General features: G+C 39.6%; 1 protein-coding gene across 9 annotated transcripts in view; it reads left to right on the plus strand.

The window, feature by feature from the left end:
• The window catches only part of ADGRL2 (adhesion G protein-coupled receptor L2), a 163290-nt gene that overhangs the window by 77995 nt on the left and 72846 nt on the right, over window positions 1–12449 (plus strand). For all 9 annotated transcript variants that reach the window (XM_031050862.2, XM_031050863.2, XM_031050854.2 and 6 more), the window contains exon 3: window positions 10578–10791. In XM_031050862.2, coding sequence (XP_030906722.1) covers window positions 10578–10791 — 214 coding nt within the window. The remainder of the gene's footprint in view (window positions 1–10577; window positions 10792–12449) is intronic.

Here is a 12449-nt window from a genome sequence, read left to right on the forward strand (position 1 = left end):
CCTCCTTTGGACACCCCTAACCTTCTCCTTCCCTCCTTGAAATCCCCAGCAGATGAACAACTCCCTCCTCAATTACGCTGCCATAACGGCTGCTTTGATCATGCTCTGAGCTTGCTCTGGAAATTATCTTGATTAATCAAACTCACTGCTGTAAAAGAAACAACAATGTAAATGGATGGACGAGTGGAGGGACCCCATGGGTGCAAGCTGGGGTTGGCAGTCAGCCGGGCAAGACTGTCTTTGCTGGTGTAGGACGGTGAGGAGGCTGAGCCCTGTGGGACCCACAGTTCCTGTGCTTCCTCCCAATGTGGGGGTTAGATGAGGCACCATCCCCTCTGACTTGCAGAAACCCTCTGCCTGTTTGTACACCTAAATAATGTATCAAGAGAACATGGTGCTTTTGGTAGGAAAGTGTCGTTTTAGGTGGTGTGGAAAAAAGCGGAGCAATCAGATCTTTTATACTTCACAGCTGCCTCCTCCTGAAATACTTGCTTTAGACACATAGGGACAGATTTTTTTAAAAGGAAACTGACCTGGTACAGTGAAGTACTATGCAAAATACATTAATTACGGAGAAAATTGCCTTCCACATCTGTAGTAACAGTGCAGTGCTTCTATCTTACTGGTTATTGAGTTTATACTTTAGCACCTAACAATGATTTTTTTTTTCCCCCAATCTGGTGCAGAGCTCTCCTAGTCCTGTCATTTATTATTGCTTGTATTAAGATCAATGAACAACTTCGGAAGCTATTAAATGTGTGCTTCTAAATAGAAGTAATTAGCAAATATGAAGTTTTCCTCTCTGTTTTGTGTTACAGTGTGTATTCATCCCTTTTGTTACTTTCTAATGTAAATAGCATTCATTATGGAACTTTTATAACATAATTATGGAAAATTGTTTACTTTCTGTCTTACTACTCAGAGAGAGATTTCAGGGATACTGATTTTTCATTTATTCAATTTGAGCACTCATTAGCTGGTTCTCTAAAAGCTGAGAGCGTTCTTCCATCCACATTGTGACATTTGGGGTGGAGGGGGCACAAATTCCAAGATTAAAAACGAGAATCCAAATTCAGAAGCCCTTAATTTGAATCCAGGTGGAATTCAACAGTCCTGTCACATTATCTTCATGGTCTTTCATGTTTGCAATGGGGCATATGGATATGTAGTTCCTTTATAGGTGATCAACAGCAGTTTGAGAGGATAGCAGAGGTGCATATTTCCTTTATTTATTCTGGAAATAGTACCTCTGTTCCCATTCTGTCTTACTTCCTGCCTGCCTAGGGAGCATGTTAGAACTGTGTATAATCTTGAGGACTTAAAAAATTGCCAATTTATTGATAAACAATTAAATAGTTTTCCTTTTTTCATACAATTTATTACTCAGAGGATGCTTTCAAGTATCTGTGTAGGATTATACCGTGATTCCCTGAATGTGCCACAACCTTAAGTATGTTGTAAAAACTCTGTATGGTGTATTTCTCTTCTCTCTATAATAGTCTTTTAGGAATCCACCAATATTTCACAGAAGGTAAGGCCAGGAAGAAGACCTTTCTCTCTGACAGGCATTTTCTGAGATTGCTTGCCACTCTTGTCTCATATCTATTTGTGGGAATATTTGAAGTGATGGCACATTTACCTTGAAGTACATTCATCACATTGCTCTTCTCCTTGTTTTCAAAGGGTATGAATGTGTATTTTGGTTTAGCAGTTTCATCTGCAGGATCTTGAGCTTTTATGTTTCCAAGGGTTCTTCTTTCTACTTCTGAGTCCTCAGAAATGTTTCAGAAGCTATACTGAATGAAAAGGGGGATTGCTGTGCTGTTTGCATACTCATAAGCACTCTTTAAGTGTCTTGCCATCATTAAAGTTAACCACATAATTTTTCCACTGTAATTTATATTGTGACAATTGACTCCACCCCATCATTTTATTGGATAGAGTATATGAACTTTACATTATTGCATGATTCCACTCCATATATAATTCTTTTTGTAAACAAGAGGACACCCACTTTATAATTTTACAACTGTAATATCAGATATTGCCATGTTGTAGCTATTGTACAATATTTTAAATTAAATATGTGATAAATTTTTAACACTAGGCCAGTATTCAGTATTTTAAACTCTGCCACTTGTAGAATAGCATTTTCTTTAAAATAACCCAGAATTATCAGTGTCCAGTTTCTTCCTCATTTTAGTGAGGTGAAATGTTATGCTTTTTTACACAGGTTAGAGTATAACCTTTTTAATAAGGCAGTGTACGCAGAATGTCAAGAGTTTTTATTAGAACCCAACATGTCACCTGCTGGAGTGATTTAATTTTCAGCAGTGCACATATTCTCAAGGAAATGGTACATCTGTGCATGGTTTTGATGAACCTCTGAGGTGATAAGTCTTTTTGAGTCTTAAAGATGGGAATAAAAGCATATTTTTTGTCAGCTGTTGCCTCGGAATACTGCTGATGGAGATTCCCTGTTTTTCCTCTTCCTCTGCCCCTCCTCAATGTATGGTTTCCAGTAAAAAATGATTGAGATAACTGAAAATATGAATTGTTGTCAAGATACATTTTTATGGAAAATAAAAGAGTATTTATTTTTATTCTGCTACCATTATCCTGTGCAGAGGAAATAATTCAACAGGAAATCCTGTTGACACAACATTTCTGACCCATCAGCCTTTGTGTGTCTTACCTCCCTGTTTCAGAGGTTGTTCCTGATTCAGAAGCTTCTCCTTCCTGACAGGTGGTGTGCTCAGAGAGTTCACAGTTGGTAAACTGAAGATAACTTCCAGGAGGGGGATTTACAGAGACCATGGGACTTAACTTGCCTTGAGAAATTTTGAAGATGCAGTGTATTTAACGGCAAGAAAGAAAAGGGTAGAGTGCTTTTTGCGAGCTGGCAGAGGATCAAGTGTGTATGATGTGAAGGAAAAAAGGAAGGAGATTCTTGCAGCCTGAGAACAGACATCTGGCTGGCAAAAGAAAAGAAATATCATTGACAGATGAATACTGTTTCAAACTGCGATAATTTTAGATCAAGAGGGCAAAGTTTTGCTCTCATGCATACAGCTCCCACTGCAAAGGGATGGGAAAGGTGCATGCATATGAGAATAAAATTTGGTTCTAAGTGAGTACTGAACAACACATTTTTACAGTAGATATTTAGACTTTCATGTTTAAGTCACATGGTTTCCATCTGCCACATGTAGTCATTGCTAAAATGCTGCCAGGAGCCAGGCTCTGGTTTTGTGACTTTCATTAAAGGAATTAGCGGTTTCTATCCAGTTTCAGTGTGGCTGGATTGGAAGTGCAGAAGCCCATTTTCACAATTTAGCATTAATTAGTACTCTTGTGGCAGCCTCGCCAGGCAGGTGAAGGCTTAAATGGGCATGAAGACCAAACTGTCTCTTTTCCCATACTGACAATTCCTTCAAAATAGGGTTGAGACATCATGGGGTAACGTGGGGATTCGTGCACAGCTGCTGTCTGGGCTGTGCTTGTTCCAGATGATTGAAGGACTTCACTTTACAGGCCTGTCAAGATAGCACTCTTTCCTCTCCTGCTATTAAAGAAAGAGAAAACCACACAAACACCAACAAAAACACAATCCAACCGCCCCCTTAATTCTGATACCTTGGAGACACATGTTCTTGTCCTTCTGAATGAGGGGTGAGAGCTGTTTAGGGGAACTTAAATGAGAACCTTGCCAGCTGTACATAGGGAGGATCAACACTGTTACATTAAAAAGCTGAGATGCTCCTGCTCATGTTAGGTTTTGCTGAATCATTCAGCAAGGTGCAGAAAGCAGGTAATCCCTAACTCCTTTTTTTGCTGAAGAGAGCCTCACAGGGATATTTTTGAGAATTGCATGGAGACTGGAAAATGTAGAAGGAAAATCATAGTAAGTTTCAGTGAACCTGGAAGGCAGGACCCATCCTGTGTGAGTCAGAGGGCGTAACTCAGGCTTCTGCCCTCACTTTCATTAATCAGAGACACACCGTGCTCTGTGTTTATGTACACTGAATATTAAGTATATAATTACAAGAAATTACCTACAGTTCTAATTCTGCTGCTCATACTGAATACCGAAGAACACTAAAGGTTTTCTAAATGTTATTTTTTTAAGACTCAATATTGATCTAATAAAATGTAAAAAATAATTTTAAAAACCCAAAGGTAGGTTAGTTAATATTTCTAAAATCTTTATTGATAGCAATTGGCATTCCTATTTCGTAAGAGACATACTTCCAGATTTTAGCTAACTAATTAAAATATGAAACAGTATGTCCAAGAAACAGAATTCTAGAAACCAGTGTTAAAAAACACTCCTCACAGCTAATTTAATCAATGAAATAGTTGTCATGCATCAGTGTAATTTAGTCAAGTCTGTTCCTTAGGATTTCAGACCTCTTTGTTAAAGTTCAAATAATGAGCATACTTTCACATACCTTGTTTTGAGTTAATCCCATTTTTATGAATGAGTTAAAACAAAACAAAACAAAACAAGGAAGATGTCCATTGCTAGAAAATAGGTTTCTTTCAATGAATAATCCCTTGTCTCTAGATGTCCCCTTCTTCCAGCATCTCAAATGAAAATGAATATATACTTAAAATGGCAAAGAATACAGCTGCTGGAGAATATATTTTAAATGATCTCTTCCTGCCTAACTTGACCCCGACTGAACAGTGGGGTTTTGTCTGCCGGGCTGCAGCACAGGCTGGCTGTGCACTGGCTGCAGGGTTTTCCTGAAAGAAGAGCTGAGTGCTGTGAACTCCAGATCTCGGTGCAGTATCAGAAGCTCTTACTGTGCCAGTGTAATCTTTTAATAGACATGCTTGCCAGAATGACTTTTTCCTTCAAAGATAGAATTAGAAAGCACAGTTGTCATTTAAATTGCCTCTGTCTTTGTAGTAGTTGGTAGTGATCTGTTGACCAGGATTGGATAATTTCAAAGCTGTTTAACAAAATAGCATGCTTGTCTGTGTGAAATACATGCAGTGCTGAGAGACGTGGAGAAGTCTCCCTTGACAGAGTTCGTGGGATTCTTTAGAAACTGCAGGATGCTGAGGCTTTACTGCGGAATTATAAAAGCTTTGCGAAGCCCATGTTGAGAATTTGCATGATTTTCAGATGGCAAAGTATGTTCAGCTGTCTCTCTGCAACCTCCGTGTGCGCACATACACATTTCGCTGGAAGAGGCTTCTCAGCAGAGTATTTGTCAGGCTTTTCATTTGTTCAATGTATATTATTGAAATGATGCCCAAGATGCATCACTTCATCTTGTGTAGAATTTAAATCATCATGTTGCATGATTTGGTAAAATAAAAGAGATTGTGAAAGAGACGACTGTAAACATTCTGTTTGAAAAGATGTGCTCTTTTCAAAAGACCTTTCTGTTAGAGCCAAAAACACAAGAAGCAATATTTCGTTGCTCTCAGACACATATATATTTGTTTCTGTAAAGATTTGTTTTGGATACTCAGTTCCTCCAGTATCTGCATTCTTTGAAATAATTTTATATTTCCATGTTGACTTTCTCTGTGCTTTAAGTTTTAATCAAAGGTTCCTTGCTTCTGATATCAAGGAGTACTGATGTTAGCCTGTTTACATTCCACTGTTTTTCCTCGGTATGGGGTGAACTTTCAAACGTGGTGGTGCTATTTACTTTAATCTACCAAACTTAGCACACTCTCTTATTATTGACAGCTGAAAAAGATGGTGCGCTAGTGGGCAGGATGCTGTGAATTATTAACTTTTCTTTGCACTTTGACAAATTTAGGTTATCTGTCTAAAGACAAATAGTTTCTATAAAGGAACCAAGACTATAGAATGGTAAATAAGGCATTGCAAACTTACATAGAATGATTTTCAGCCAAATGTGAATTTAACATATTTCTGAAACAGGGTTCTGAGTTACATTTCTTTGCTAGAACTCTCATTTTAATTTCATAAAGTATAAGAGGAAAGATTTTTGTTTGTGGTGTTTCATATGGATTTTTTTTTTCTCAGTGTGTTTTTCTACGTGGATTGATCAATAAAGCATTACAGAATGTATATTACCACTAAAAAATCCCCTCTACCTTTTTTTCCTTGGGAATGCAATTTCTCAAAAGCAGTTTATTTTCTTCTTAAATTAAAGAGCCTGCACTCAACTAATTTGTGAGCAGATAAAACGTAGAGGGAACATATGTTTGCCAGGAAGCTTTTCTATAATCAAAACAGTCAGCAGGACAGAAAGCACACTCTTTTTCTCATTAGGTATTAATCTTCTTCCATTTTGGAAAAAAAAAAGAGCCAAACGGCAAACCACCACATACAACGCTGATTTATATATGCAAAGGCAAATGAATCAGAGACAGCATATGTTTCATCTGGTAATAGATGCTTACTTGAGTTAATGTTAAGGCTGTGTTAGAAGTCCTATCTGGGCAACAGAAAGATCTTCGCAATCGGGAAGCACTTTGCATTCTTGGGTGGCAGACAGCAGTGCCACCCATGGAACAGTCTTGCCTTGAAACAATTAGTAGGAAGACAAGGAATGTTGATTTCAACTGCAGGAGGACAGCCAAACAAAATAGGTTTATGCAAGATACAGTAAGGCAAGCAGCAGGCTGAACACCGGTTGGCTGGAAAACACAGCATTGCAAATATTAATGAGGAATTGCACTGGAGATAAAAAGTTACTGGTGACAACAGTAATTATTGACAGAGCCACATACTTACATCTAAAAAGCTCTGGAATGATGCAGAAGCAGGCAGTACCATTCAGATATTGGTCATTCAAACTTCCATCCTGTGGCATTGCATCTGTTTATTGGGAATTATCTTCTGAATGTAAATGAATTTCAGTCCTAAGTCATTGCACCTGTTGCCAAAAGGTATTTATTCCAATCACTTGCCTAAAGCGCAGGGAGTTATTGCTTGACGTTTTATAGCTCCAAACAGAGCTGTCATTTCAAAATCATTTGTTCAGAGAGGAGAAAATGGAGCAAAACAGTTCATTTTACCCTAAGCACTGCTATTTGGCAGTATTCACATTTGCACGGCACAAAGCTGCAATATTGATTTTTCGCTCACAGGGCCTCCCACAAGTTCTTTCGTCGATTGTCAGGGTAGCGAGATGGATTGAATTACACTTTGCTTGTTGATACACTTATTTTTCCTTTGTTGATAGGAAAAAATTACAAATAAAGCTTCAGCATAAAGATCACAGCAGCTTTGTTAGTGGACTTTAAACTTACCTAGTTAAAATTCTTCCTGCACCAGAGAAATTCCTTAGAGCAGTCTCCACACCTAATACTTGCTGCACTGTTTTGCTTTATTGCTTGCTGCTTTTGCAATGTAACACCTACATTATAATCTCAGGTGTGTCCTCTGTTGCCTGTGAAGTGATCTAACCTTGCTCTAGTATTTTTAATGTTTGTCCTAATACAGAACTTCTCGTGAATGCCTGCAGGGGGAAAAGTTGCAGGATAAAACGCACTCACAGTACTTAGAGCAGTTGCCATAGATGATGAAATAAGATTTGCAGGCAGCTGATTTCTGTAACAAACTGCAGAGCTCTCATCTTTGAATTCAAGGTATTTCCTAGTAGACGTGGAGACTGTGCTGCAGGATCTACAGTAAGGGTTCAGTGCTTGTCACAGGCAGCTCAGTGTCAGCCCTGGCCCCATAGCGTTCCTGCCCTGCTGCTGCATGTGTAGCCACTGACACCTCAGCAGCTGTACCCTATGCTACCCCTTCCCCTCCCCATGTGCCTTTCTACAGAATACTCTTTGGACAGCTGAAGCTGCTGTTTCTCTCCTCAAACCCCAAAAGTTTGGGGAGGGTGGGGGGGCGGCCAGACTCTCCAGGCAGGCCATGGTGGTGCCGTGCTCTGGAGGAAGCCCTGCTGTGTGCCGGAGATACAGGCATCATTGCCGGCAGCTGGCAGAATGAGTTTTATATGGATGGCATTAAATTTGACAGCAGTAGTAGGATGTAAGAATGGCAGTCACTAGCAGCATTATATTTGGTCCCACCACGGCTGTCGTGATGATAATTAATCAAAGGAGCTGCTGTATGCATGTGTGGTAGGGGCTTTGCACACACCCCTCTCTATGCCCATTTCACGCCCGCACTGAGCTGTGAGCAGTTTCTGTATTCGTTTTATTAATTTGCTGCATGGGAGGAACATGTAGGGTGTTAATGTGACGAATTCGTGTTTTAGCTCTTTCCATCTTTCAGCTCATGATACTTTAGCACGCCTCTAATAATAATGTTTGCTATTGCACATGGTATGTGCAGCTGAACCGACAGGAATGAATTTGAGATGGAATTGTGGTGCTTTCCATGGCAATATGGCTTCTTCCTGTATTAACAGATACTGAAACATACCACCAGAGTAATGGTACTGTTGGATGCGATTCCACAAAATATAGAGGCAGACCTGGTTGATGCATTCCTTGTGCTGGCATAAATTCCCACACAGCCAATGAGCTGGTCCTCTTGATACCTCATCTGCTCTTCTGCAGTAGAGGGAGGTCAGAATCAGACCAGCCTCTTGAATTAGTTTACTATGCAAGTTGGACAAAAGCGGGTGCTGGTGCAAAGGGAAGGCGGGGTTTGCAGATAGAGGATGGGTAGATGGGCTCTGGTTGCCAGGAAGCTACATCCAGACACTGGTGTGATCATTATCAACAGCTCTTTTTTGCAATTCTAACAGACTGTTATCTTCATACAGTATTTTTAATCCACAGATCTTTAATTCAGTAGAAAAACTGGCAACCTCTGGTTCGTGTGAAAATTTACTATCAAGGGGTTATCTCAAGTTGTTCTTGATCTTCTTAGATCCTGCTTCCTTGCCTCTTCTAACCCATCATACTTTTAAAGAAAAGTTTATTTTCTTTGCCTTCAAAACACTGTAGAGCTCCCTCTTTCCATACTTACTGTTTATTTCTCTTTGCTGTCACAACTTGTCTCCAGCAGCCTGCACTGAAATATTAATGGTCTTGTGCTGCTGTATTAGGATGACTTTTAAAAAATAGGCTTATCTGTAAGTCTGGTGAAAATGTACAAAGGATTTACTATTTTAAAGAAATAGGTCTTTAACAGTACCATGTTACCCAACTTGTCTTCCAGAAGTCAGTAATGCACACATTTTGTAAGAAACAGAAATATTCTGTTTAATACTAATCCACCAGTAGCTGTGTACAAGAAAGTGTGGAATACAGATCTGCAGTCTGTGGTACTGATCATTTATGCATTTGTTCAGAATCTCAGCTGTGTTTTTTTTCTGTAAAAGGCACTTAAACGCTGAAGTTCAAATAGGTAAAAGATCAGAATGTACATAAGATCTGGTGGCACAAACATGTCCATAAAATAACTAAGCAAAAGAAAACAGCTCTTCTTGGAGAAAGGAAGATAGAGAATCATAGAATAGTTAGGGTGGGAAAGGACCTTAAGATCATCTAGTTCCAAACCCACTGCCATGGGCAGGGACACCTCACGCTAAACTATGCCACCCAAGGCTTCATCCAACCTGGCCTTGAACACTGCCAGGGATGGAGCATTCACAACTTCCCTGGGCAACCCATTCCAGTGCCTCAGCATCCTAACAGTAAAGAACTTCTTCTTTATATCCAATCTAAACTTCCCCTGTTTAAGTTTTAACCCGTTATCTCTTGTCCTATCACTACAGTGCCTAATGAAGAGTCCATCCCCAGCATCCCTATATCCCCCCTTCAGATACTGGAAGGCTGCTATGAAGTCTCTAATCAGCTTTCTCTTCTCCAGGCTGAACAGCCCCAACTTTCTCAGTCTGTCTTCATATGGGAGGTGTTCCAGTCCCCTGGTCAACCTCATGGCCCTCCTCTGGACTTGTTCCAACACTTCTATGTCCTTTTTATGTTGAAGACACCAGAACTGCACACAATACTCTAAGTGAGGTCTCACGAGAGCAGAGTAGAGGGGCAGGATCACCTCCTTCAACCTGCTGCTCATGCTCCTTTTGATGCAGCCCAGGATACGGTTGGCTTTCTGGGCTGCAAGTGCACACTGCTGGCTCATGTTAAGTTTCTCATAAAAGTTTTTCTTATATAGGTTAAGAAAGACTAATGAAGTTGGAGTTATGGTTTTGTGGGGGGTGTTTTTGTAGTTTTTTTTGTTTGGTTAGATTTATTATTTTTTTTCTGTAAATTACTTCTGCATTTGCAAATCCTGCCTGTTCTGCTGGTCCCCACTTTCAGACACAGCTTGATTGTGCCCAAATAGGGAAGAAGGAAGCAGAGAGAAAAGAGGTGGGAACAGGAACATGCAATGTAGCCATCCAGACAGGCAGCACTAGCAAGGGTCAGAATAAATGAAGAGTGATTTCTCCTTTCTCAGGTTAAGGACACAGCAGCAGTGGTGCAGGGGTATGACAGTTTCATGAAAAATGCTTTACGTAACATGGTACCAGGGCAAACTGTTTAAAGGTGCACTTCCTTTAGCACGCTGATGAGAACTGGCCCTTATGTGACAAAGAAGAATAGTGCAATGAATATATTCTTTAGGCTCAAGTCTAATCCCTTTTTTTCTTCTTTTTTTTTTTCAGGTTTCAGCCGAGCAGCACTACCATTTGGTTTGGTTAGGAGGGAGCTCTCCTGTGAAGGCTACTCCATTGACCTCCGGTGTCCTGGAAGTGATGTTATTATGATAGAAAGTGCTAACTATGGAAGGACAGATGACAAGATTTGTGATGCTGACCCTTTCCAGATGGAGAACACAGAATGCTTCCTTCCAGATGCCTACAAAATTATGACACAAAGGTAAATATATATATATATAAATCTGAGTACTAAAGAGGAAAAATGCCTGAATTAATACAGTAAGAGGTATATACTGTAGGAAGTACTGAGTCATAGCTGCCAGTTTACTATTGAGGAGTATTATTTCTATCAGATAATATTAAGGTATTAAAAAGTATCAGTTGCAATTAGAGAGTTGGGAATTCTTTAATTCCACGAGTAAAAGTTAAAATGTGGGAAGATAACTGCAAGGAGAATTTATTTACTTACAATAAGAAACATTTTACTTGGAGATTCTCTGTCTTCTTCTTGTCTTTTAGGTGGTCAAACAGTATTCAAATTGTGTCCAAGCTGCTGCATTTTTCATTAACTTCTACATTCCCTGGCAAAGTTACGCATTTCGTATGAATGCAGTAAATTATTGCCATAGTTCACACCTGTAAAATGCATGCAATGGAAAATGTCAGAATGATTAAATACCAAGATGGTAACATACCATTATATAAGTGTGTACAGAATATGTGCATATAAGCTCAAGTTTAGAATCACAGAATAGTTAGCGTTGTAAAGGACCTTAGGATCATCCAGTTCCAACCCCCCTGCCATGAGCAGAGATGCCTCACGTTCGATTATGTCACCTAAAGCTCTGTCCAGCCTGGCCTTGAACACTGCTGGGGCTGGAGCATTTAACCCCTTCTTTGGGCAACCTGTTCCAGTGCCTCACCATCCTCACAGTGAATTATGCCTGTTTGTCACTCAGAGGACATCATAATCAGTCAGAAGAGCCAAAGAATTTTAGGGTCACGTAGGCTGGAAAAGACCTTTGAGATTTAATCCAACCATAAACTTAGTACTGTCAAATGTGCCATTAACCCAAGTCACAAAGCTCCAATAAGTGTTTTATGTACAAAAAGTGCATCATAACTAAGATTCACAGAAATTCCTGTGCTATAAGGCTGCATATAGGCAGCAGTCACCTGGTACTGAGAGTTGTGGATGTGTCAGCACAAATTGGTCACTGGCATTGTTACTGGCTTAAACTACAAGCCTAAGTTCAGGATTGGTGGGAAGTCTTCCTCCCAGTGCATTTTTCATAGGATGAGGAATCTGTACCGAAAAGGGATATGAGTAACATGGGAGCTTTCTGGTGCATGTGCACAGGTGTCTGAAATGAAACATGCAAGTTGTCCTTCATGCTGTGCTCCATGTTCTGTCTTCTGTTTGAACATAGTAGAACTCAGTAAGATACAGTCACGTCTTAAAAATAGTCTTCCATTTTGATTTCCCAATTGGCTAAAGTTATCGTGAGTGTGACTTATAATTTTTTCATAATTTTCATGGGAATACATAGATTCTCTCTACTTCTGTAGTAAAACATTTTGGCTAGCTCTCAGGCTTCAGTTTCAAATGCTGGAGGTAAATTAAGGATATCAGGCCTTTTATTCTTGTTCTGTGTTCAACCTGTGACTTGTTCTATGATCAGTAAAGGAAAGGCTCCATCACTATGCTAGTAAAAAGGTAATATAACTTCTTTAAATCATTTTTGAATTATCTTTTTGTGGTTCTAGTTCGTTGCTGTTAATTAGATCAAGCCAGATTTCCGTTGAGACTGCAGCAGCAGTGTCATCATCCTCTAATCTGTCAACTCCCTTTGAAACCACCTTCAATTGCTTTTGTAA

This window comes from Melopsittacus undulatus, chromosome 6 (assembly GCF_012275295.1).
Source record: "Melopsittacus undulatus isolate bMelUnd1 chromosome 6, bMelUnd1.mat.Z, whole genome shotgun sequence".
In the NCBI taxonomy this organism is placed as follows: domain Eukaryota; kingdom Metazoa; phylum Chordata; class Aves; order Psittaciformes; family Psittaculidae; genus Melopsittacus; species Melopsittacus undulatus.